This window comes from Salmo trutta, chromosome 12, assembly GCF_901001165.1.
Source record: "Salmo trutta chromosome 12, fSalTru1.1, whole genome shotgun sequence".
Lineage (NCBI taxonomy): Eukaryota > Metazoa > Chordata > Actinopteri > Salmoniformes > Salmonidae > Salmo > Salmo trutta.
In genome coordinates this window covers 65,459,513-65,486,111 of record NC_042968.1, presented here as the reverse complement: position 1 = coordinate 65,486,111, position 26,599 = coordinate 65,459,513, and the positions used below count along the sequence as shown (strand labels likewise).

Here is a 26,599-nt window from a genome sequence, read left to right as displayed (position 1 = left end):
CTGCCTGCCCCCAGTGTTCTTGATACAGTGGTTTTATGGTGTGATGCTGATGGACGGACGGACGCACGCACGCACGCACGCACGCACGCACGCACGCACGCACGCACGCACGCACGCACGCACGCACGCACGCACGCACGCACGCACGCACGCACGCAAGCACCACCACCACGCACCACACACACACACACACACACACACCACACACACACACACACACACACACACACACACACACACACACACACACACACACACACACACACTACTCTCTCTCTCCCCTCGGTGCATTACATTACAGCACATAACTCTGCTGAGCCCCAGATGGCTCATTAATGGCTTGGAATGATGAAGATCAGACCAATTCATTAAGTGCCTATTTTCTGACTGGACTAAGGCCCAGTGGAGGAAGAGGTCCTGAGGGGGAGCCAGGACTGTCTAGCTGGTGGTGAGAGCAACCAACAGACTTGAGGCTAGATGGAGTACAGCTACTGATGGAAGGCATTGACATGGGCCATTTAAATGGCATCACCCCGATGGAGACAGCAGAAAGGGATCCACCGGGTAACACTGAGCTATTGGCCACGCTACCAGACCTGACATCACAACTCATCTGCTGGAAGTGTGTGTCAGTGACTTCACTCTGTGGTGAGAAATGGAACCGTTCAGCATGGCTATATCAGAGAGGGAAAACGCACACGCACGCAGGCACACACACACACACACGAACGCACGCACGCACACGGACCTATGAACGCACATGCACACACACATATGTATTTGTGACGTCGCCCCTACACTTTTGGCTCTGGAGCTGAATCAGTTGAAATAGACAGAAGAGAAATGATATATACATTCATCCCAGGCAATGGCAATGAGGATTACAATATCTGGTGCATTAGGGGATCAAACAAACAGAGATGATTTCATGGCTAAAACCTGAGTTATTGAAGAGAGTTCAGAAGAAACAGCAAACAATAACGCTGTATCATGTTCTTACAGAGTGAGAAGTTGCATGACTAGAGCTAGACTATATTCATGTGACGTATACATACACACCTACAGATGGATTGAATGGTGCTTTTCCAATCCGGATTGTCTGAGAGGTCCAACCAGAACCGGACCAAACAACTGCCCTTTAAATTGCTATGAACACCTCAAACATGATAATACGGGTTTTTGTTCCTCGTGTCACAAGGGAGAGAGCAAGGGCACAGAAGATCTCTCTCCCGCTCTACTCTTTCACTCGTCCTCTCCGTCTTCGGGTCTTTTTCTGTCCTTCTAGCATCCCTTCTGCTTGGTGTCTCTCTTTTTGACCCTCGACCTTTGTGGTTGCGTAGGCGGTGAAGAGGAGGGTTGATATAAACAATGGGTGACACACACAGCACCATGACAGCTGCTATGTCACCCCCCCTCACCTCCTCCTCTACCTCTCTATCCCTCCTGTCCCTCTTCTCTTCTTCCTCCTCTTCTTCACCCCCCTCTCCCGGTCCTTTCCTGGATGAAAGCAGGTATGATGGATGTTACAGTGGGGTTGAGCAGTAGGGTTGAGTTGAGCAGTGGTGTTCAGTAGGTCCTCCTGCCCCAGTATAGACGGTATGTACGCTACAGGACTGACTTGACTCGGAGCCCCGTCACAAAAGATCCTCGTAGTCCAGGAGTTTGGAGTGCTGGCGAGTTTTCCACAGACGGAAGAGACGGAAGTCAAAGTACATCTCAATCATCTCTTTTCCTAGATAAATGAAGGTACAGTAAAGGTTCAATTATGCGTTTCACTTCAGGGTACCTTGCCTAGTCAATAATACAAAGAATTTGCTCATTTATATGTTGCCCTCAAGCGATTCCACCTTAAAGAGGCAATCAGCAGTTGAAACAATTACAAAGTGTCCTCCCCATCCCTGTTTCGGTAAAAAGATGAGGGATGGGGCTGGAGAAATGCAAAGACTGACCGTGCATGATATCAAAATGATAGTTTTATCAATGTTTGTGGCTATATAGTGTCTGTTTACATTTGCTTTATTTACAAACATTGGAGTAAAACAAGCTTATATTCTGTCTTCTGATGGGGTACGACAGTTGAACTAAGCTCATGAGGCATTTCTAAGTTATATTCTTCAAGAATCAATGGGTACATATCATTCATTAACAAGTCCAGAAATGGATGTAGCAACTGCTGATTGCCCAGTTAATATGCTGTACGTGTTACACACAGATATCAAATGTGATAATAATCTCTTTAACATTCCACTTGTTATTCTCTAGAACAATATCATTTACAGTGAATGGTTCAACTTCTACCATCTATCATTGTGTGTTGACACTGTGTCGTTCACTGTTTCAGGGAGCACCCAGCTAGCGCAGAAAGAGAACCTTATGTTTCTCAAGGCCATGATACACCGACAATTTGGAGAGGCAATATTGTGAGCAATGTTTCCAGCAATGTTTGCTGCAACTATTTTACATGGAAAATGAGCAACTTTTTATTATCTGGGGGATCTTGATCAGCAGCGCCACCTAGTGGGCAATTTGTAGGAATCCTCCAATCAGAGCACAGATATTGGTCATGTGATCAGTCTGCTGTTCCAAAATATTTTGGAAAACATGGCGACCGTTTTTGAGCTGAAGCGATAAAAAAATCTACTAACATATGTTGGACATTAACGTCTCTTATGTTTCTCACTACAATATTATATCATGATACGTTAATACATACATACTGTGTTCAGTTTGTCATGTTTAACTGACACAAATATCCACAGTGGTGTGCATGTTAATCGATTAGCATGCTAACTGCAACCCATGATAAGTCAATGGGACAAACAGGCTAATTCGTTAGCTAGCTATCCATGTAGATTTTACATTTCATTTTTCATTTTAAATTGTTTTGGTATGTTGAACTAGCTGATTAGCTTACCATTTACACTTCCGTGCTTAGAATTGTGAAGTAAAATGTTTTCTAAATCTGTCTGCATTGGCAGCAGGTTTGAGTGGATAACCAGGGCACAGGTTTGCTAGCTGATAAATTCCAGTTCAGATGTGGGCGTTAACAGCCAACAACAAGCTATAGGAGATGAGTAAATGAATGGGGAAATTGAGTTTTAAATTGATATATGCTGCTTAATATGAAATCTATTATTCATGTCCATGTTGCTCACTGCTCATCACTGCTCATCACTGCTCATCACTGCTCATCACTGCTCATCACTGCTCATCACTGCTCATCACTGCTCATCACTGCTCATCACTGCTCATCACTGCTCATCACTGCTCCAGTGTCCCATACCCCACTCTGTTGCCAGCAACATTGCTCTGCAATATTGCCTCAAAGAAATTGCCAGTGTATCATGGCCTTTAGAGCTTGGTGAGAGTGGTTGTCATATGGTTATTTGCATACAACCTTCCCGTAACTTTTTGGGAATGGTACAGCATAGTTGCTTAGATTTGGAACATTCTCAGCACATTTACGGAACTTTACAAAAAAAAAACGTTGTTTCTTGGTATTTCATTACTTTAACAGAACGCTTCCTAAAGGATCAAACATGGTTACATTTAACTGAAATGTTGGTAATGTTCTAGGATTGTTCTCCAACTGGTTTGACACTGGGAATCATCTCAAATATTTCAGAGAACATTAATAGACAATTAATGTGGAATTTCAGTACTTCAGCATAATGTTTCCTATAGGTTTCCTCGTGGTTCTACTGAAGTCATGTTCTCAAATTGTTTCAAGAACGTTAAGAAACAACATTCTTCCGTGGGAATTTTGGTACTTCCGCATAACAGTTCCTACAGGTTTCCTCATGGTTCTGTTTAAAGTAATGTTTTCAAATTGTTCTGAGAACGTTAAGAAAGCTTTACATAAAAACAACAAGAAAAACTTTAGTAACGTTCAGAGAACGTTCTAAGAATGTTATTTAAAAACATATACATCCCGTTCTCAGCATCAACAAAACTAATTGGCCACACCTGATCTTAATGAGTGCTTGTTTTCTTTGTATTGGGGTCTGTTTGAATAGACTAAATGAACAGCTTTGTATGCGTAACAAAATGTCATGCTAGCTCCATCCTGGTGGCAAACTGGACTAATTCCATAGATAGAGTGTCCTATCTGTGCTTGGAGTAATAAAAAAAAGTTAACCCAAAATAAGCTAGCAGTGTTATTAAAAGTCTTATTGAACGTTTTAAAGAAGTTCATCAAAAACCTCCAAATGACCTATAATTTCCGTTCTCAGAGAGTTAATAAAACCTCCCAGGAAAACGTTCAAAGAAGCTCCCTGCAACCTAAAAATAAATGTTCCCATAACAGGCTAAATGTTCCCTTGTTCTCAGAATGTTGAAAAAAAGTTCAATTTTACTGGTCAAGAAACGCATGGCTTCGTTCCCACAATCAATGTGAAACCAAAGACATACGTTCCCGCTACCTCCAAGGAACCAAATGTGCTAGCTGGGCAGGTTCGTTTGACCCTCTCCACAGTGCCATTTACATTGCAGACCTTATCTAACTCACACCAAAATAGAGTGGGAAATGTAGAGAGGGAGGGAAGGAGAGAGGGAGGGTGGTAGAGGCAGACAAGATAGTCCAGTTACAGTGAATGGACCCAAAGGAGTGACAGAAAAATAAATCAAAAGGAGAGCAAATGAAGAAAGAGAGATAGTTTTATCAGAGTTAATGAATGAAGAATGAACAATGTGACAGACAGAGAGAGAGAAGAAGGAGAAATAATGCCTTTTTTGATTGAGGGAACAAGTCCATCAATAAAAGCTATTGCAGGTCGTGTATATGTGCATGTGTGTGTGTGTGTGTGTGTGTGTGTGTGTGTGTGTGTGTGTGTGTGTGTGTGTGTGTGTGTGTGCGTGCGTGCGTGCGTGCGTGTGTGTGTGTGTGTCGCTGACAGTCCTCACCCTGCGCAGACAGCTCCAGTGGCGACTCAAATTCGATGGAGTAAGGCCTCATCAGGTTCTTCAACTTCTGGAACAGCTGTTGGCCAAAGATAAGAACAGACACCAATTAATCCTGCAGCCTGGCTCTCCCTCCTCATCAGGGGGGCCTGGACCTCGAAAGGACCCAGCTCCAAGCTTTTAGGCTATGGCAAACTCCTCATTCATCCAAGATGGGTGACAGGAAGGGCAAATGAGAGAGAGAGACTGTGTGTGTGTGTGTGTGTGTGGTGTGTGTGTGTGTGTGTGTGTGTGTGTGTGTGTGTGTGTGTGTGTGTGTGTGTGTGTGTGTGTGTGTGTGTGTGTGTGTGTGTGTGTGTGTGTGTGTGTGTGTGTGTGTGTGTGTGTGTGTGTGTGTGTGTGTGTGGAAGAAAACGTTTCAAAGGCACCCAGTGATTGCCAGTCTCTGTGCTTCGCTTCTTCTGTATAAACAACATGATGCTGTACTCTGTGATGACACTCTGAGGAACACACTTCTTTCATACTCACCGCTGGAGACGTGCGCTTGTGGAGAATCAAATAATTAACTAATCTGTAATTGAATGGGCTCTAGAAGCGCTGGCTGACAACTCTCATTCTGGGAGCCTTTGCTTTCGTGTTTTATTGAAGCTAGCTTGATTTCTCTTCATCGAGCACAACAGTCTCCACTCAGCAGCAAGCCCATCCTAGCTGTTTTTCTGATCTGCCAATCTGTCTCCCAGTAAATACACCCTGCCAATACACATAGAATGCTAATGTTCTGGAGGTATTGAGTCAAGAGGGAGAATTCTAAGAACCAGTTCCCAAGATCCTGAATTCTGAGGATACGAGTACTTGAAGTGTAAATTATGATGCATCACCCAGTCAATATGCGATAAATGTAAGCGTGTTAACCCTCGCAAGGCTTCCGGCCCATACGGCATCCCTAGCCACGTCTTCAGAGCATGCACAGACCAGCTGGCTGGAGTGTTTACGGACATATTCAATCTCTCCCTATCCCAGTCTGCTGTACCCACTTGCTTCAAGATGTCCAACATTGTTCCTGTACCCAAGAAAGCAAAGAATACTGAACTAAATGACTATAGCCCTATAGCACTCACTTCTGGAGGAGAGGAGAGGAGAGGAGGAGAGGGAGAGGAAGGAGAGGAGAGGAGAGGAGGGGAGGGGAGGAAAGGAGAGGAGGGGAGGGGAGGGGATGTTCTAACTGTCACAGCTGATTATTTCTGCACACACACACACACACACACACACACACACACACACACACACACAGACACACACACACACACACACACACACACACACACACACACACACACACACAGCAGATAAGTAGAGAGGTAGAGAATAGGAGAGAAAGATGAGGGAGAGAAGTAGAGAGAGAGGAGGGAGAGAAGTAGAGAGAGAGGGGAGAGAAGTAGAGAGGAGGAGGGAGAGAAGTAGAGAGAGAGGAGGGAGAGAAGTAGAGAGGAGGTAGGAAGTAGAGAGAGAGGAGGAGAGAAGTAAGAGGAGAAGAGGAGGGAGAGAAGTAGATGAGAGAGGAGGTAGAGAAGTAGAGAGAGTGGGAGGGAGCGCAAAGTAGATGAGAGAGGAGGGAGAGAGTAGAGATGAGGAGAAAGTAGAGAGAGAGGAGGGAGAGAAGTAGAGAGAGGGAGGGAGAGAGTAGAGGAGAGGAGGGGGAGAGAAGTAGAGAGAGAGTGTAAGGGAGAGAAGTAGAGAGAGAGGAGGGAGAGAAGTAGAGAGAGATGAGGGAGAGAGTAGTAGAGAGGAGGAGAGATAGAGAGAGATATGAGTGAGAGAAGTAGAGAGAGGAGGGAGAGGGAAGAGAGAAGAGGAGGAGAGAAGTAGAGAGAGAGGAGGGATGAGAGTAGAGAGAGTAGGATGGGAGAGAAGTAGAGAGCGGCGGGAGGGAAAGAAATAGAGAGAGATGCGGGAGAAAGTTAGAGAGAGATGAGGGAGCGAAGTAGAGAGAGGAGGGAGAGAAGTAGAGAGAGGAGGGAGAGAAGTAGAGAGATGAGGGAGAGAAGTAGAGAGAGAGGAGGGAGAGAAGAGAGAGAGAGGAGATGAGGGAGAGAGTGAGAAGAGGAGGGAGAGAAGTAGAGGAGGGGAGGGAGGAAAGTAGAGAGAGGAGGGGAGAAGTAGAGAGAGGAGGGAGAGAAGTAGAGAGAGGAGGGAGAGAAGTAGAGAGAGGAGGGAGAGAAGTAGAGAGAGAGGAGGGAGAGAAGTAGAGAGAGGAGGGAGAGAAGTAGAGAGAGGAGGGAGAGAAGTAGAGAGAGGAGGAGAGAAGTAGAGAGAGATGAGGGAGAGAAGTAGAGAGAGGAGGGAGAGAAGTAGAGAGAGGAGGGAGAGAAGTAGAGAGAGAGGAGGGAGAGAAGTAGAGAGAGGAGGGAGAGAAGTAGAGAGAGGAGGGAGAGAAGTAGAGAGAGGAGGGAGAGAAGTAGAGAGAGGAGGGAGAGAAGTAGAGAGAGGAGGGGAGAGAAGTAGAGAGGGAGGAGAGAAGTAGAGAGAGAGGGAGAGAAGTAGAGAGAGGAGGGAGAGAAGTAGAGAGAGAGGAGGGAGAGAAGTAGAGAGAGAGGAGAGAGTAGAAGAGAGAGTTAGGAGAGTAGAGAGGAGGGAGAGAAGTAGAAGAGAGGAGGGAGAGAAGTAGAAAGAGAGGAGGGAGAGAAGTAGAGAGAGAGGAGGGAGAGAAGTTAGAGGAGAGGAGGGAGAGAAGTAGAAGAGAGGAGGGAGAGAAGTAGAGAGAGGAGGGAGAGAAGTAGAGAGAGAGGAGGGAGAGAAGTAGAGAGAGGGAGGGAGAGAAGTAGATAGAGGAGGGAGGCGAGAGGAAGTAGATAGAGGGGAGGGAGAGAAGTAGAGAGAGGGAGGAGGGAGAGAAGTAGAGAGAGAGGAGGGAGAGAAGTAGAGAGAGGAGGGAGAGAAGAGAATAGAGAGAGGAGGGAGAGAAAGTAGAGAGAGGAGGGAGGAGAGAAGTAGGAGAGGAGAGGAGGGCGAGAAGTAGAGAGAGGAGGGGAGAGAAAGTAGAGTAGAGAGAGGAGGGAGAGAAGTAGAGAGTAGGAGAGAGAAGTACGAGAGAGGAGGGAGAGGTAGATGAGAGGAGGGAGAGAGTAGAGAGAGGAGGGAGAGAAGTAGAGAGAGAGGAGGGAGAGAAGTAGAGAGAGAGGGGGAGAGAAGTAGAGAGAGGGGAGGGAGAGAAGTAGAGAGAGGAGGGAGAGAAGTAGAGAGAGGAGGGAGAGAAGTAGAGAGAGATGAGGGAGAGAAGTAGAGAGAGAGAAGTAGAGAAGAGAGCCGGAGGAGAGAAGTAGAGAGAGGAGGGAGAGAAGTAGAGACGAGAGGAGGGACGAGAAGTAGAGAGAGAGGAGGAGGAGAGAAGTATAGAGAGAGGGAGGGAGAGAAGTAGAGAGAGGAGGGAGAGAAGTAGAGAGAGGAGGGAAGAGAAGTAGAGAGAGAGGAGGGAGGAGAAGTTAGCGAGAGGGAGGAGAGAAGTAGAGAGGAGGGAGAGAAGTAGAGAGAGAGGAGGGAGAGAAGTAGAGAGAGAGAGAGGAGGGAGAGAAGTAGCGAGAGAGGAGGGAGAGAAGTAGAGAGAGAGGAGGGAGAGAAGTAGAGAGAGATGAGGGAGAGAAGTAGAGAGAGAGGAGGGAGAGAAGTAGAGAGAGATGAGGGAGAGAAGTAGAGAGAGGAGGGAGAGAAGTAGAGAGAGGAGGGAGAGAAGAAGAGAGAGAGGAGGAGGAGAAGGAGAGAGAGGAGGGAGAGAAGTAGAGAGAGAGAAGGGAGAGAAGTAGAGAGAGAGAAGGGAGAGAAGTAGAGAGAGGAGGGGAGAGAGAAGTAGAGAGAGGGGAGGGAGAGAGAGAAGTAGAGAGAGAGAGGGAGAGAAGTAGAGAGAGGAGGGAGAGAAGTAGAGAGAGGAGGGAGAGAAGTAGAGAGAGGGGAGGGAGAGAAGTAGAGAGAGGGAGGGAGAGAAGTAGAGAGAGGAGGGAGAGAAGTAGAGAGAGGAGGGAGAGAAGTAGAGAGAGATGAGGGAGGGAGAAGAGAAGTAGAGAGAGAGGAGGAGAGAGAAGTGAGAAGTAGAGAGAGGAGGGAGAGAAGTAGAGAGAGGAGGGAGAGAAGTAGAGAGAGGAGGGAGGAGAAGTAGAGAGAGAGGAGGAGAGAAGTAGAGAGAGGAGGGAGAGAAGTAGAGAGAGGAGGGAGAGAAGTAGAGAGAGATGAGGGAGAGAAGTAGAGAGAGAGGAGGGAGGGGAGAAGTAGAGAGAGGAGGGAGAGAAGAGAAGTAGAGAGAGAGGAGGGAGAGAAGTAGAGAGAGGAGGGAGAGAAGTAGAGAGAGAGGAGGGAGAGAAGTAGAGAGAGGAGGGAGAGAAGTAGAGAGAGAGGGGGGAGAGAAGTAGAGAGAGGAGGGAGAGAAGGAGAGAGAGGAGGGAGAGAAGTAGAGAGAGGGGAGGGGAGGAAGTAGAGAGAGAGGAGGGAGAGAAGTAGAGAGAGGAGGGAGAGAAGTAGAGAGAGAGGGAGGGAGAGAAGTAGAGAGAGGAGGGAGAGAAGTAGAGAGAGAGGAGGGAGAGAAGTAGAGAGAGGAGGGAGAGAAGTAGAGAGAGAGGAGGGAGAGAAGTAGAGAGAGGAGGGAGAGAAGTAGAGAGAGGGGGGAGGGAGAGAAGTAGAGAGAGGAGGGAGAGAAGTAGAGAGAGAGGAGGGAGAGAAGTAGAGAGAGGAGGGAGAGAAGTAGAGAGAGATGAGGGAGAGAAGTAGAGAGAGAGGAGGGAGAGAAGTAGAGAGAGGAGGGAGAGAAGTAGAGAGAGGAGGGAGAGAAGTAGAGAGAGAGGAGGGAGAGAAGTAGAGAGAGAGGAGGGAGAGAAGTAGAGAGAGAGGAGGGAGAGAAGTAGAGAGAGGAGGGAGAGAAGTAGAGAGAGGAGGGAGAGAAGTAGAGAGAGGAGGGAGAGAAGTAGAGAGAGAGGAGGGAGAGAAGTAGAGAGAGGAGGGAGAGAAGTAGAGAGAGAGGAGGGAGAGAGTAGAGAGAGGAGGGAGAGAAGTAGAGAGAGGAGGGAGAGAAGTAGAGAGAGAGGAGGAGAGAAGTAGAGAGAGGAGGGAGAGAAGTAGAGAGAGGAGGGAGAGAAGTAGAGAGAGATGAGGGAGAGAAGTAGAGAGAGAGGAGGGAGAGAAGTAGAGAGAGGAGGGAGAGAAGTAGAGAGAGGAGGGAGAGAGGAGGAGAGAGAGGATGAGGAGAGAAGTAGAGAGAGGAGGGAGAGAAGTAGAGAGAGAGGGAGAGAAGTAGAGAGAGAGGGAGAGAAGTAGAGAGAGGAGGGAGAGAAGTAGAGAGAGATGAGGGAGAGAAGTAGAGAGAGAGGAGGGAGAGAAGTAGAGAGAGGGAGGGAGAGAAGTAGAGAGAGGGGGGGGAGAAGTAGAGAGAGAGGAGGGGGAGGAGAGAGTAGAGAGAGAGGAGGGAGAGAAGTAGAGAGAGGAGGGAGAGAAGTAGAGAGAGAGAGGGAGAGAAGTAGTAGAGAGAGGAGGGAGAGAAGTAGAGAGAGGAGGGAGAGAAGTAGAGAGAGATGAGGGAGAGAAGTTAGAGAGAGGAGGAGGAGAGAAGTAGAGAGAGAGGAGGGAGGAGAAGTAGAGAGAGGAGGGAGAGAAGTATAGAGAGGAGGTTGAGAGAAGTAGAGGAGGAGGGGAGAGAGTAGAGAGAGAGGAGGGAGAGAAGTAGAGAGAGGAGGGAGAGAAGTAGAGAGAGAGGAGGGAGAGAAGTAGAGAGAGGAGGAGAGAAAGTAGAGAGGAGGAGGGAGAGAACGAGAAGGAGAGAGAGTAAGAGAAGGTAGGAGAGAGAGGGAGAGAAGTAGAGAGAGATGGAGTGGAGAGAAAAGGAGAGAGAGGAGGGAGAGAAGAAGTAGAGAGAGGAGGGAGAGAAGTAGAGAGAGGAGGGAGAGAAGTAGAGAGTAGAGAGGAGAGGGAGAGAGAGAAGAAGGAGAGGAGGAGAGAGAGAGAGAAGTAGAGAGAGGAGGGAGAGAAGTAGAGAGAGAGGAGGGAGAGAAGTAGAGAGAGATGAGGGAGAGAAGTAGAGAGAGAGGAGGGAGAGAAGTAGAGAGAGAGGAGGGAGAGAAGTAGAGAGAGGGGAGGGAGAGAAGTAGAGAGAGGAGGGAGAGAAGTAGAGAGAGAGGGAGGGAGAGAAGTAGAGAGAGAGGAGGGAGAGAAGTAGAGAGAGAGGAGGGAGAGAAGTAGAGAGAGGGAGGGAGGAGTAGGGAGGGAGGGAGAGAAGTAGAGAGAGGGAGGGAGAGAAGTAGAGAGAGGAGGAGGAGAGTAGAGAGAGGAGGGAGAGAAGTAGAGAGAGGAGGGAGAGAAGTAGAGAGAGAGGAGGGAGAGAAGTAGAGAGAGGAGGGAGAGAAGTAGGAGAGGAGGAGGAGGGAGAGAGAGGAGAGAGAGGGGAGGAGAGAAGTAGAGAGAGAGGAGGGAGAGAAGTAGAGAGAGGAGGGAGAGAAGTAGAGAGAGAGGAGGGAGAGAAGTAGAGAGAGGAGGAGAGAAGTAGAGAGAGATGAGGGAAGAGAGTAGAGAGAGAGGAGGGAGAGAGAGAGAGAGGAGGGAGAGAAGTAGAGAGAGGAGGGAGAGAAGTAGAGAGAGGAGGGAGAGAAGTAGAGAGAGGAGGGAGAGAAGTAGAGAGAGAGGAGGGAGAGAAGTAGAGAGAGAGGAGGGAGAGAAGTAGAGAGAGATGAGGGAGAGAAGTAGAGAGAGATGAGGGAGAGAAGTAGAGAGAGGAGGGAGAGAAGTAGAGAGAGGAGGGAGAGAAGTAGAGAGAGGAGGGAGAGAAGTAGAGAGAGGAGGGAGAGAAGTAGAGAGAGAGGAGGGAGAGAAGTAGAGAGAGGAGGGAGAGAAGTAGAGAGAGGAGGGAGAGAAGTAGAGAGAGGGGAGGGAGAGAAGTAGAGAGAGGAGGGAGAGAAGTAGAGAGAGAAGAGAGAGAGAAAAGAAAAAGATTGAGAACTATAGTGTACCTTCTCTCCATTGGGGTTGCCCAGGACGTAGCAGCCCATAATATGGATGAGGTTGGGTTCAGGGTTCACTTTGCTCATAAACCGACTCAGCCTCCTCCAGAACCTGTTGTCGGAGGACAACATGATTCAGTTACAACAATACTGCTACTCTAACAGTACTAACAGAGAGACAGGGACTGTAAACATGCATTCCAAATGACACCCTATTCCCTATGTAGTGCATTACTTTTGAGCAGGGCCCTTAGGGTTCTGGTAAAAAATAGTGCACTGTATATGGAAAAGATGGAAAAGAGTATGACTGCTGTATGACGAGTATGACCGATGTATCAAGAGTATGACCGATGTATCAAGAGTATGACCGATGTATGAAGGGTATGACCGCTGTATGAAGAGTATGACCGATGTATCAAGAGTATGACCGATGTATGAAGAGTATGACCAATGTATCAAGAGTATGACCGCTGTATGAAGAGTATGACCGATGTATCAAGAGTATGACCGATGTATGAAGAGTATGACCGATGTATCAAGAGTATGACCGCTGTATGAAGAGTATGACCAATGTATCAAGAGTATGACCGATGTATGAAGAGTATGACCAATGTATCAAGAGTATGACCGCTGTATGAAGAGTATGACCGATGTATCAAGAGTATGACCGATGTATGAAGAGTATGACCGCTGTATGAAGAGTATGACCGATGTATGAAGAGTATGACCGATGTATGAAGAGTATGACCGCTGTATGAAGAGTATGACCGATGTATCAAGAGTATGACCGCTGTATGAAGAGTATGACCAATGTATCAAGAGTATGACCGATGTATGAAGAGTATGACCGATATGTCAAGAGTATGACCGCTGTATGAAGAGTATGACCAATGTATCAAGAGTATGACCGCTGTATGAAGAGTATGACCAATATGTCAAGAGTATGACCGCTGTATGAAGAGTATGACCGATGTATGAAGAGTATGACCGATGTATCAAGAGTATGACCGATGTATCAAGAGTATGACCAATGTATCAAGAGTATGACGGATGTATCAAGAGTATGACCGATATATCAAGAGTCTGACCGATGTATCAAGAGTATGACCGCTGTATGAAGAGTATGACCAATGTATCAAGAGTATGACCGATGTATCAAGAGTATGACTGCTATGTGAAGAGTATGAGCGCTGTATGAAGGGTATGACCGCTGTATGAAGAGTATAACTGCTGTATGAAGAGTATGACCGATGTATCAAGAGTATGACCGATGTATCAAGAGTATGACCGATGTATGAAGAGTATGACCGCTGTATGAAGAGTATGACCAATGTATCAAGAGTATGACCGCTGTATGAAGAGTATGACCGATATATCAAGAGTATGACCGATATATCAAGAGTATGACCAATGTATCAAGAGTATGACCGCTGTATCAAGAGTATGACCGATATATCAAGAGTATGACCGATATATCAAGAGTATGACCAATGTATCAAGAGTATGACCGCTGTATGAAGAGTATGACCGATATATCAAGAGTATGACCGATGTATCAAGAGTATGACCGCTGTATGAAGAGTATGACCGATGTATCAAGAGTATGACCGATGTATCAAGAGTATGACCGCTGTATGAAGAGTATGACCGATATATCAAGAGTATGACCGATATATCAAGAGTATGACCAATGTATCAAGAGTATGACCGCTGTATCAAGAGTATGACCGATATATCAAGAGTATGACCGATATATCAAGAGTATGACCGATGTATCAAGAGTATGACCGATGTATCAAGAGTATGACCGATGTATCAAGAGTATGACCGATATATCAAGAGTATGACCAATGTATCAAGAGTATGACCGCTGTATGAAGAGTATGACCGATATATCAAGAGTATGACCGATGTATCAAGAGTATGACCGCTGTATGAAGAGTATGACCGATGTATCAAGAGTATGACCGATGTATCAAGAGTATGACCGCTGTATGAAGAGTATGACCGATATATCAAGAGTATGACCGATATATCAAGAGTATGACCAATGTATCAAGAGTATGACCGCTGTATGAAGAGTATGACCGATATATCAAGAGTATGACCGATATATCAAGAGTATGACCAATGTATCAAGAGTATGACCGCTGTATGAAGAGTATGACTGCTGTATGAAGAGTATGACCAATGTATCAAGAGTATGACCGCTGTATGAAGAGTATGACCGATATATCAAGAGTATGACCGATATATCAAGAGTATGACCAATGTATCAAGAGTATGACCGCTTTATGAAGAGTATGACCGATATATCAAGAGTTTGACCGATGTATCAAGAGTATGACCGCTTTATGAAGAGTATGAGCGCTGTATCAAGAGTATGAGCGCTGTATGAAGAGTATGACTTCTGTATGAAGAGTATGAGCGCTGTATGAAGAGTATGACAGCTGTATGAAGAGTATGACAGCTGTATGAAGAGTATGAGCGCTGTATGAAGAGTATGAGCGCTGTATGAAGAGTATGAGCGCTGTATGAAGAGTATGACAGCTGTATGAAGAGTATGAGCGCTGTATGAAGAGTATGAGCGCTGTATGAAGAGTATGACTGCTGTATGAAGATTATGAGCGCTGTATGAAGAGTATGACAGCTGTATGAAGAGTATGACAGCTATATGAAGAGTATGACAGCTGTATGAAGATTATGAGCGCTGTATGAAGAGTATGACAGCTGTATGAAGAGTATGACAGCTATATGAAGAGTATGACAGCTGTATGAAGAGTATGACTGATGACACTAACTGGCTCATGTCCTCTTCTTTCTCCACCTTGGCGAATGTGGCCACTTTATTCTTCAACAGGTACAGATGCCCTGGACCTCCCTATAACAAACCCACTGCTTTTCAAGTTCACAGTCAAGAGTCAAACAACACCACTACCACAGGACATACAGTAGTCATACAATTAGCCCCTCCACTCCAGAGTTGAAATCGTAATTGAGTTGTTATCTATCTTCCCGCTGGGATTTACATCATTCAACCTAACAAGGGTTTTCTTTTGTCCTTTCATAATCATCATCATCTCTCTTTCTCCCCTATCTTTCTCTCGCTCTACTCTCTCCCTGTCTCACCTGGCAGAAGATGAGCATCCTCCAGATTCTGCTGCCTCTCCTGTAGGCTGTTAGCTTCTTCTCAATCTCCTCTGTGGAGAGAGGGACAGAGAGAGGGGTTGGAGAGAGGGACAGAGAGAGGGGTTGGAGAGAGGGACAGAGAGAGGGGTTGGAGAGAGGGACAGAGAGAGGGGTTGGAGAGAGGGACAGAGAGAGGGGTTGGAGAGAGGGACAGAGAGAGGGGTTGGAGAGAGGGACAGAGAGAGGAGTTGGAGAGAGGGACAGAGAGAGGGGTTGGAGAGAGAGACAGAGAGAGGGGTTGGAGAGAGGGACAGAGAGAGGGGTTGGAAAGAGGGACAGAGAGAGGGGTTGGAGAGAGGGACAGAAAGAGGGTTGGAGAGGGGGACAGAGAGAGGGGTTGGAGAGAGGGACAGAGAGAGGGGTTGGAGAGAGGGACAGAGAGAGGGGTTGGAGAGAGGGACAGAGAGAGGGGTTGGAGAGAGGGACAGAGAGAGGGGTTGGAGAGAGGGACAGAGAGAGGGGTTGGAGAGAGGGACAGAGAGAGGGGTTGGAGAGAGAGACAGAGAAAGGGGTTGGAGAGAGGGACAGAGAGAGGGACAGAGAGAGGAGTTGGCGAGAGGGACAGAGAGAGGGGTTGGAGAGAGGGACAGAGAGAGGGACAGAGAGAGGGGTTGGAGAGAGGGACAGAGAGAGGGGTTGGAGAGAGGGACAGAGAGAGGGACAGAGAGAGGGGTTGGAGAGAGAGACAGGGAGTACAGTAAAAACAGAATTTCCCCACACAAAAAGCCAGCCGTATGGAACACTGCATTATTCTCACAAACACCTTATGCGTCCCAAATGGAACACTAGTCCCTACATAGTTCACTACTTTTGACCGGAGCTCATAAAAAAAAGTAGCAAACTACATAGGGAATAAGGTGCCATTTGGGACTAATAAAGACAAAGTCAGATAAAGGGCAGTTTACCTACCGAGGATATCATCAAACGTAGCATGTTCATGGTCCTGGAGATACAGAGACATGATATCCACTCAATATCCATTCACTGAATATTATGCAGGATAATTGATTTATCATCTGTGCATGCAGACACATAGAGAACAAGTTGATGGAGTCACGTGTGTGTTCGTGTGTGTGTGCGTGTGTGTGTGTGCGTGCGTGTCAAAGACCAAAGCAAAGCAGTTGGCTAGCTACTGCTCTGTTCCAGCTGTTGTGTGCGTGTGTGTACTTGATCATAAATGCTTCCACTCACATAGAGGATAGGGATGATTGAGGGGTCATCCCTGCGGATGATGGTGGGAACGTACTCCGCCTTGGGGACTTTGGAGGAGATCAGCTGAGAGTGAGAGACGGAGAAAGAAGAGAGAAGGAGAAGAAGGAAGAGAAAGGAGGGTCACATTCACTTGTATCTCTCTCTGTTGTGTTTTGTGTCTAAACCAATGGTCCTTAACATTCCTTCTTCATACTAGTTTGTCTGAGCAGATAAGATGCATTATATCTACGGCTCTTTACTGCCATTCAACAGGGTTGGAGTCAATTCCACTTTATTTCAGTCAGTTAAGGATCTAAAAATAGCCAGTTGACTTCTATACATTCATGTGTTGAAGAATCACAACAACCTTGCTATTCCAACTCAGTAAACATGTTCACATGCAGACTAGTCTCGGGAAATAACAGCCCTGTCAGACAGACAACTCTCCCAGCAAATCACACGTTTGGGTCGGCAGGGATTACAAATGACAGGACAGAGGCGGACACAAAGCGGTCCCAGATAGCCACAGCCAGTCAGTGGTGGGAAGCTTGTGACGGTAACGTCATGGCGCATGCAAACTACTCACTTGTGAAATACACTCATTGAAAATATCCTCTTGCGAGCTCCATCTAGCTAGCTAGCGGAAATGTTTACAGCAGGACCTGAGCGGATAGTGCTCTGGACGGATATCCGGCATGCGTACCAACTCTGCCCTATCAGCTCTGCCAAACTGATGGAACATTGGTACATCGTTGAAGGCAACCTGTCTGTCTAGAGAGACTACACCGGAATTTTGCAAACCCTAGCCCCTCACCATGATTTTGGGTGGGATGAAGTCATCTCCCTCACAGGCAAGTCTCTCCATCTCCCTCTCCTCCTCCCAGTCTAGCTCCTCACGCTCCCCCTCATCCAGGGTCCCACACGAGGCAGGCAGGTCCCCACCTGACCCCACGACACAAAGAGCAGGCACACCGTCAGAGAGAGAGAAAGAGAGAGGGAGAGAGGAGGGAGGAGACAGGAGAGAGATGGGACGAGAGGAGGGGAGACAGGGAGTAAGAGAGTGGGGCGGGAGAGGAAGGGAAGAGCAAGAGAGACAGGGAGAGGGAGAGGGGGAGGGAGGGAAGGAAGGAAGGAAGGAAAGAGATGGGCACAGGGAAAGTAAGCAATGCAATAAAGAGAAAGGCATATGGAGGGAGAGAGAATGGAAGGGAGGGAGAGAGAGAGAGTGGAAGGGAGGGAGAGAGAGTGGAAGGGAGGGGAGAGAGTGGAAGGGAGGGAGAGAGAATGGAAGGGAGGGAGAGAGAATGGAAGGGAGGGAGAGAGAGTGGAAGGGAGGGAGAGAGAGTGGAAGGGAGGGAGAGAGTGGAAGGGAGGGAGAGAGAGTGGAAGGGAGGGAGAGAGAATGGAAGGGAGGGAGAGAGAGTGGAAGGGAGGGAGAGAGAGTGGAAGGGAGGGAGAGAGAGAGAATGGAAGGGAGGGAGAGAGAGTGGAAGGGAGGGAGAGAGAGTGGAAGGGAGGGAGAGAGAGTGGAAGGGAGGGAGAGAGAATGGAAGGGAGGGAGAGAGAGTGTAAGGGAGGGAGAGAGAGTGGAAGGGAGGGAGAGAGAGTGAAGGGAGGGAGAGAGAGTGGAAGGGAGGGAGAGAGAGTGGAAGGGAGGGAGAGAGAATGGAAGGGAGGGAGAGAGAGTGTAAGGGAGGGAGAGAGAGTGGAAGGGAGGGAGAGAGAGTGGAAGGGAGGGAGAGAGAGTGGAAGGGAGGGAGAGAGAGTGGAAGGGAGGGAGAGAGAGTGGAAGGGAGGGAGAGAGAGTGGAAGGGAAGGGAGAGAGAATGGAAGGGAGGGAGAGAGAGTGGAAGGGAGGGGAGAGAGGGAGAGAGAGTGGAAGGGAGGGAGAGAGAGTGGAAGGGAGGGAGAGAGAGTGGAAGGGAGGGAGAGAGAGTGGAAGGGAGGGAGAGAGAGTGGAAGGGAGGGAGAGAGAGTGGAAGGGAGGGAGAGAGAGTGGAGGGGAGAGAGAGTGGAAGGAGGGAGAGAGAGTGGAAGGGAGGGAGAGAGAGTGGAAGGGAGGAGAGAGAGTGGAAGGGAAGGAGAGAGAATGGAAGGGAGGGAGAGAGAGTGGAAGGGAGGGAGAGAGAGTGGAAGGGAGGGAGAGAGAGTGGAAGGGAGGGAGAGAGAGTGGAAGGGAGGGAGAGAGAGTGGAAGGGAGGGAGAGAGAGTGGAAGGGAAGGAGAGAGAATGGAAGGGAGGGAGAGAGAGTGGAAGGGAAGGAGAGAGATGTCAATGGAAAGTGACAGTGAGGCACAAAGAGAAACAGACGTGAAGTGACAGAGAATAACAACCTTCCAGATGAATAGGTGGAAGAAAATGAAGAAACAAGGGAACATCGTCTAGTCAAAAAGGAGAGAAGAAAATGAATGAGTAGGTAAAAAGGAGAATGGGAAAGGTGACAGGGTAGAGACAGATTGTGTGAACCATTATGAGGAAAATCATTGGACTGTCAGAGAAGGAGAGAAATACATGACACAAATAGACATTTCAAATGTCATCAACAGTAACCTCTATCAGCAGACTGTCAGTCACACCGTGGCACAAAGTAGATGGAAAAACAGAAAACAAACACACCAACATTCAAAAACGAGAAAAACACATGCCGACACATAGACACACAGTGCGTACACACGCACACACACTCCCAGACCTGAGCTTGACACACTCCCAGACCATTTGAGACAAATACTCACAGAGAAAGCGAGAGAGCATCACAAACTTGGAGACAGACCCACGGTCAGAGGAAGACAGACAGTGTCAGAATCAACAGCAGACACAGCTGATTAGCGTGTGTGTGTGTGCGTGTGTGTGTGTGTGTGTGTGTGTGTGTGTGTGTGTGTGTGTGTGTGTGTGTGTGTGTGTGTGTGTGTGTGTGTGTGTGTGCGTGTTGTGTGAATATGTGTGTTTTATCATAAATGCTTTTCAATGCTTAATGCTTCAGCATCAGGGTTGGGGTCAATTCCATTGTAATTCCAGTCAGTTCAGAAAGGAAACCAAATTCCAATTCAAAATGTTCCTCAATGAAAAGCATGGAAGAGAACTGGAATAGGAATGAACTGGAATTGACCACCCCAAACTCTGTTTAGCATACTTGTACTTGTGTATGAGTGTGTTTGCCTGTGCCCAGTTTGTGAGTGTCTGAGTGAGTGTGTATAGTAACATGTGTGACTGTTTTGACTCACTGTCTCTGGGGTCATGTGGAGAGTCATTCTTGACAGGGGTGGGGTCACTCCAGGAGCGGTTGAAACTCATCGCTCTACGCTCGGCAAATGCTAGTGCAGGTGGGGAGAGAGAGTCACACACCCACGCACCATACACACACCCTGAACACACACACCCTGAACACACACACCCTGAACACACACACCCTGAACACACACACGCTGAACACACACACCTTGAACACACACATCCTGAACACACACATCCTGAACACACACACCCTGAACACACACATCCTGAACACACACATCCTGAACACACACACCCTGAACACACACACCCTGATCACACACACCCTGAACACACACACCCTGAACACACACACCCTGAACACACACATCCTGGACACACACACCCTGAACACACACATCCTGAACACACACACCCTGAACACACACATCCTGGACACACACACACACTCCTCTCCAGAGGACACACTGGGTGGGTGAGTTTTGGCTCGGTGCAACATGACCAGCCTCACAAATGAGAGACTGGGGAGATCTCCCATTCGTTAGCTTAACGTCTCACCTTTCCAGACCACCTACGCCTCAACACCAGCATAAACACACAAACACGTAGGTTCATCAAACATGTGCCAACACACACTCACACACACACACACACACACACTCACCGGTGCACAACGGCATGCCACACACCGATACACACATCACACACAAGGCCATGCATAATCCCCGGCATGCATGAACACAAAGTCAACAAAACACAAAACCACTGATGGAGGGCGGACATGTTGGGAGAACACACAGCACACAGTAACACTGTGACTCACTCTGTGCCTTCATCCTCCTGCTGCCCACCATTCTGAGATGCTTCCGGAAGTTCCTGTGGGCAGATTAGGCATGAGGAGAAAAAGAAGAGGAGACAGTCAAAATCACTTAGAGGGAGAAGTGAATTAATAAGGGAAGGAGAGTGTCTGTGTCCGAAATCGCTCCCTAAATAGTGTACTACTGTTGACACACACAGGAACACAGCACTATGGAAAGCAGTGCACTATATAGGGAATAGGCTGCCATAATAAGGTAAGAGGCGTGAAATTTTTTTTAATTTAAGACTTTCGATGGAATTGTTTCATAATTTAGATCAGTCAAGTGAGTGTTTTAAGTAACAGAGGAAAATGTAACTGCTACTGCATACCCTCTAGCATCTGTCACCTGCTGCCAGCTGCTGCTACTTTTCCAGATGCTTCTGACCAGACATAGAGATGTTTCAACCTGTTTCCTTTAGTAGCCTAGATCCAAAACGTTTCTGATCAGACATAGAGATGTTTCAACCTGTTTCCTTTAGTAGCCTAGATCCAAAACGTTTCTGACCAGACGTAGAGATGTTTCAACCTGTTTCCTTTAGTAGCCTAGATCCAAAACGTTTCTGATCAGACGTAGAGATGTTTCAACCTGTTTCCTTTAGTAGCCTAGATCCAAAACGTTTCTGATCAGACGTAGAGATGTTTCAACCTGTTTCCTTTAGTAGCCTAGATCCAAAACGTTTCTGATCAGACGTAGAGATGTTTCAACCTGTTGCCTTTAGTAGCCTAGATCCAAAACGTTTCTGATCAGACGTAGAGATGTTTCAACCAGTTTCCTTTAGTAGCCTAGATCCAAAACGTTTCTGACCAGACGTAGAGATGTTTCAACATGTTTCCTTTAGTAGCCTAGATCCAAAACGTTTCTGATCAGACGTAGAGATGTTTCAACCTGTTTCCTTTAGTAGCCTAGATCCAAAACGTTTCTGATCAGACGTAGAGATGTTTCAACCTGTTTCCTTTAGTAGCCTAGATCCAAAACGTTTCTGATCAGACGTAGAGATGTTTCAACCTGTTTCCTTTAGTAGCCTAGATCCAAAACGTTTCTGATCAGACATAGAGATGTTTCAACCTGTTTCCTTTAGTAGCCTAGATCCAAAACGTTTCTGACCAGACGTAGAGATGTTTCAACCTGTTTCCTTTAGTAGCCTAGATCCAAAACGTTTCTGATCAGACGTAGAGATGTTTCAACCTGTTTCCTTTAGTAGCCTAGATCCAAAATGTTTCTGATCAGACGTAGAGATGTTTCAACCTGTTTCCTTTAGTAGCCTAGATCCAAAACGTTTCTGACCAGACGTAGAGATGTTTTCAACCTGTTTCCTTTAGTAGCCTAAATCCAAAACGTTTCTGACCAGACGTAGAGATGTTTCGACCTGTTTCCTTTAGTAGCCTAGATCCAAAACGTTTCTGACCAGACGTAGAGATGTTTCAACCTGTTTCCTTTAGTAGCCTAGATCCAAAACGTTTCTGATCAGACGTAGAGATGTTTCAACCTGTTTCCTTTAGTAGCCTAGATCCAAAATGTTTCTGATCAGACGTAGAGATGTTTCAACCTGTTTCCTTTAGTAGCCTAGATCCAAAACGTTTCTGACCAGACGTAGAGATATTTCAACCTGTTTCCTTTAGTAGCCTAGATCCAAAACGTTTCTGACCAGACGTAGAGATGTTTCAACCTGTTTCCTTTAGTAGCCTAGATCCAAAACGTTTCTGACCAGACGTAGAGATGTTTCAACCTGTTTCCTTTAGTAGCCTAGATCCAAAACGTTTCTGATCAGACGTAGAGATGTTTCAACCTGTTTCCTTTAGTAGCCTAGATCCAAAACCAGAAAATACAGAGACGCCTTCTTCATTGATCAGCTAAAAGTGTTCCGGCTCTTCATAACCGCATTAGCTTTGAGTGACATTTCACTAATGGTCCGCCTGTCGTTCCCTATTAATTCTATTCTGTATAATTGCTATTTTCTAAGAGATAAACACCTGATCTCTCTGGCCAACTCCCCCTCATACAATATGTCACATCTCTCCAACACGCCATGCGATTGTTCTCCGCGGCTACAACATGTCTGTTGGTGAAAGGGTAAAAAATAGCCACCGCGTGTGGGTGGATGCATGTGAGACATGAGGAGGCCGGAGTGAGAGAGAGAAAGGGAGAAAGAAGCGAGGGAGAAAGAGTCCTTGTTTCACCCCCAGAAACATTGTTCACTGACAATGAATGATAATCCAATCTTCACCTCATTTCACTCACAGAGTCAAACAAAACTCAGTCGGACTAGCTTTATATTGTGATTAAAACACTTATTTCTCAAACATTCCCTCACCCTAAAACAGAGCAGGCCTCACTATCTTCACGTGTTGGATGGCGAGAGTGTGAGCTGATAGAATGAAGTGGAACAAAGTCTAGCTATCCTCTTTTTTCCCCGCATGCCTGCAGACTAGAGACACGGAGCAGGTCCCTTAATGAGAGGATGAAAGAGAAGGAGAGACCCCCCTCTACACACTCAGACATCTATCTATCTATCTATGCTGCTCACGCGTTAAGGGCCGCTCCGATGCTCCTCTGGCGGTATGTCCCCTTTTTCTCCCTCTTTCTCTCTCCCTCTGTGTACGCTGCTCCAATGCACCTCTCGTCCTCTCTTTTCCCCATCTCTTTCTCCCTACCTCCCTATCCATCTGTCTCCCTATCTCCTCCTCCTCCAGCTCTGTCTACCTCTCCTTCTCTCCCTCTCTCTTTATACCTCTCTATGTCCAGACAGAGGGGAGGGCGGTCTGTTGCTCCTCCATTAACCAGTTGAGGCTTCGTGCCACAGTAACCTTCTACTGCAGCAGCCTGGCATTGTGGGAAAACATCTGTCCGTTCGTCTGCCCAGCTGAATCTGCCTAACCTTACGTAGCAGGAGTAAAAGAAGATGCCTGAGTGGAGTTCCCACATCCGGTTTTCAAAGGAAAAGGAATTAGTTGTATCCCTGAAAACCGGATGCATCCAGTTGTTGACAACTCCGCTAAGCCTCTGCCAGTAATGGGTTCACTCCCAAAGTCAGCTGTCCAGGAGTTAGCTTTAGCCTCGTTAGCGTCACTAACTAACTAGGCCCCATATGCAGTTGCTCATGGGTTTTTAGCCTTGTTACTGCTGAGGTATCCAGGGTAATGAGTTCACTACCAATGTCACCTGACATGTCTCTAGGAGTTAGCTTTAGCTTTATTAAGCATAGCAACGTATGCCTCATATACACTCAGTGGCCAGTTTATTGGGTACGCCCATCCAGTACCGGGTCAGACCCCCCCTTTGCCTCCAGAACAGCCTGAATTCTTCGCGGCAAGGAAACATTGCCCAATTGGTATCAAGGGACCTAACGTGTGCCAGGAAAACATTCCCCACACAATAACACCACCACCACCGGCCTGTACCGTTGACACCAGGCAGGATGGGGCCATGGACTCATGCTGCTTACGCCAAATCCTAACTCTGCCATCAGCATGAACCAACAGAAACCGGGATTCGTCGGACCAGGCCATGTTTTTTCACTCTTTAATTGTCTAGTGTTGGTGATCGCATGCCACTTCTTCTTGTTTTTAGCTGATAGGGGTGGAACCCGGTGTGGTCGTCTGCTGCAGTAGCCCATCTGTGACAAGAACAGACGAGTTGTGCGTTCTGAGATGCCATTCTGCAAACCACTGTTTTACTGCATCGTTATTTGTCTGTTTGTGGCCTGCCTGTTAGCTTGCACGATTCTTGCCGTTCTCCTTCGACCTCTCATCAATGAGCTGTTTTCACCCACAGGACTGCCGCTGACTGGATGTTTTTTGTTTGTCGCACCATTCTTGGTAAACGCTAGACACTGTCGTGCGGGAAAAGCCCAGGAGGCTGGCCGTTTCTGAGATACTGGAACCGGAGTGTCTGGCGCCGACGATCATACCAAGCTCAAAGTCGCTTAGGTCACTCGTTTTTCCCATTCTTACGTTCAATCGAACAGTAACTGAATGCCTCAATGCCTGTCTGCCTGCTTTATACAGCAAGCCACGGCCACGTGACTAATTGTCTGTAGCAGAAAAAAAATGGTGAACGGGGTGTACCTAATAAACTTGTTTAGCTACGATAGCGCTGCACTAGCTGGGTTCCTTACCGTTGTACAACCTCACATATGGCTGACTTACCACACTGAATCCCATTTCCACTTCAGCAGTGAGAGGAAAGTGCAGATGTATGGCATTGTGTTGCACACACCATCTACCTCTGTGGCACAGCGCAATGCACTCTGAGTGGGCTTTTTTCTCTCACTTATGGTAGTGACGTCATTTCAATCTGCTTGTGCCCCATGCTATTTTTACCCCTCCCGGGAGTCTATATCTATGGATAATGGATGGAGGAGTCAGAGAGTACAGGAGCACAGCAGTACACACTGACCAGCCAGGAACACAGTAGATACCTCTGGATGACTTCAGCCGAATCCAGCTCCCTCTCTCCCCTCTTTCTCTGCACAAATCCCCGGAAAGCCCTGCTGGGACGTGGCACAGAATGAAAAGATGAAAGGGGGGGAATGCTGGCTTATCACGAGGAGAGTGAGAGAGCGCTGGGGGAGTGGGGGGGGGGTATTGCTAGGGAAGGGTTTAGCTATAGTACGAGGTTTAGTCAGCTCTGGGGGGGGGGGTATAGCTGTAATGGCTAGATTTGCATCATTGGGATTTGGGATGCTGTCTCTTTGTTTGAGTTAGTTAAGAAGGTTAGCGTTAGAAGTTAGGGCCAGCTGGGGTTTAGCTGAAGAGTTGACCATGTGGGTTAGCCAGAGGTGAGGGAGGGAGAACAGTTTACAGCCGGTCTGTAGGTATGTGCCATGATCCCCCAGTGGTGTAATGTACTTAATAAGTAAAAATACTTTAAAGTACTACTGAAGTAATTTTTTGAGGTACCTGTAATTTACTTTAATATTTATATTTTTGATAATGTTTACTTTTACTCCACTACATTCCTAAAGAAAATATCTACTTGTTACTCCCATACATTTCGAATGCTCAGGCAGGACAGCAATATGGTCCAATACACGTACCTATCAATATAATGCTTGGTCATCCCTACTGCCTCTGATCTGGCAGACTCACTAAACACAAATACAGCATTTGCAAATGATGTCTGAGCACAGGAGTGTGCCCCTGTCTGTCCATAAAGAAAAAAGAAAAAAGTAACAAGAAAATGGTGCAGTGTAGTTTGCTTCATGTAAGGAATTTGATGCATAGAATTTACTAGAATTCTGTACTTTTTGTATGACAGAGTATGACAGAGTATGACAGAGTACTTTTCCCACTGTACTTAAAGGGCAACTCCACCACTTTCAACCTAATTTTCATTATCTCCAGCATAATACCATTATCTACATACACGTATGTGAAAACGGCGTATATGGATGTTTTGTCGAAAAAAAATCTAAAATTGAAAAGTTTTGATGACATCATCAGAAGTAAAAAAAAAAACTGAATAACAGTGATTTTCAAACACTATGAGCTTCGCGGTGATGTGGGGAGCAAGACAATACCCTCCCTCTGGCTACAAACCCAAACACTATGAGGTCCGCGGTGATGTAGGGAGCAAGAAAATACCCTCCCTCTGGCTAGAAACCCAAACACTATGAGGTCCGTGGTGATGTAGGGAGCAAGACAATACCCTCCCTCTGACTACAAACCCAAACACTATGAGGTCCGCGGTGATGTGGGGAGCAAGACAATACCCTCCCTCTGGCTAGAAGCCCAAACACTATGAGGTCCGCGGTGATGTGGGGAGCAAGACAATACCCTCCCTCTGGCTAGAAATCCAAACACTATGAGGTCCGCGGTGATGTGGGGAGCAAGACAATACCCTCCCTCTGGCTAGAAACCCAAACACTATGAGGTCCGCGGTGATGTGGGGAGCAAGACAATACCCTCCCTCTGGCTAGAAACCCAAACACTATGAGGTCCGCGGTGATGTGGGGAGCAAGACAATACCCTCCCTCTGGCTAGAAATCCAAACACTATGAGGTCCGCGGTGATGTGGGGAGCAAGACAATACCCTCCCTCTGGCTACAAACCCAAACACTATGAGGTCCGTGGTGATGTAGGGAGCAAGACAATACGTTCTCTCTGGCTACAAACCCAAACACTATGAGGTCCGCGGTGATGTGGGGAGCAAGACAATACCCTCCCTCTGGCTAGAAACCCAAACACTATGAGGTCCGTGGTGATGTGGGGAGCAAGACAATACCCTCCCTCTGGCTAGAAACCCAAACACTATGAGGTC

At 47.1% G+C, this 26,599-nt stretch overlaps 1 protein-coding gene across 7 annotated transcripts in view; it reads right to left on the bottom strand.

Annotated features, from left to right (window-relative positions):
- Positions 1 to 209: 209 nt before the first annotated feature.
- nsmfa (NMDA receptor synaptonuclear signaling and neuronal migration factor a) overlaps positions 210 to 26,599 on the bottom strand; it is a 58,655-nt gene continuing 32,265 nt past the window's right edge. For 3 of the 7 annotated variants that reach the window (XM_029769170.1, XM_029769171.1, XM_029769173.1), the window contains 10 exons: positions 20,305 to 20,357; positions 19,472 to 19,561; positions 17,062 to 17,189; positions 16,248 to 16,331; positions 15,966 to 15,999; positions 14,997 to 15,067; positions 14,669 to 14,748; positions 11,877 to 11,979; positions 4,903 to 4,978; positions 210 to 1,732 (listed from right to left, as the gene is read on the bottom strand). In XM_029769170.1, coding sequence (XP_029625030.1) covers positions 1,635 to 1,732; positions 4,903 to 4,978; positions 11,877 to 11,979; positions 14,669 to 14,748; positions 14,997 to 15,067; positions 15,966 to 15,999; positions 16,248 to 16,331; positions 17,062 to 17,189; positions 19,472 to 19,561; positions 20,305 to 20,357 — 817 coding nt within the window. In that variant the 3' untranslated portion in view covers positions 210 to 1,634. Of the gene's footprint in view, positions 1,733 to 4,902; positions 4,979 to 11,876; positions 11,980 to 14,668; positions 14,749 to 14,996; positions 15,068 to 15,965; positions 16,000 to 16,247; positions 16,332 to 17,061; positions 17,190 to 19,471; positions 19,562 to 20,304; positions 20,358 to 24,758; positions 24,828 to 26,599 lie in introns of all 7 variants that reach the window. The other 4 variants (XM_029769167.1, XM_029769169.1, XM_029769172.1 and 1 more) reach the window with 3 other exon arrangements.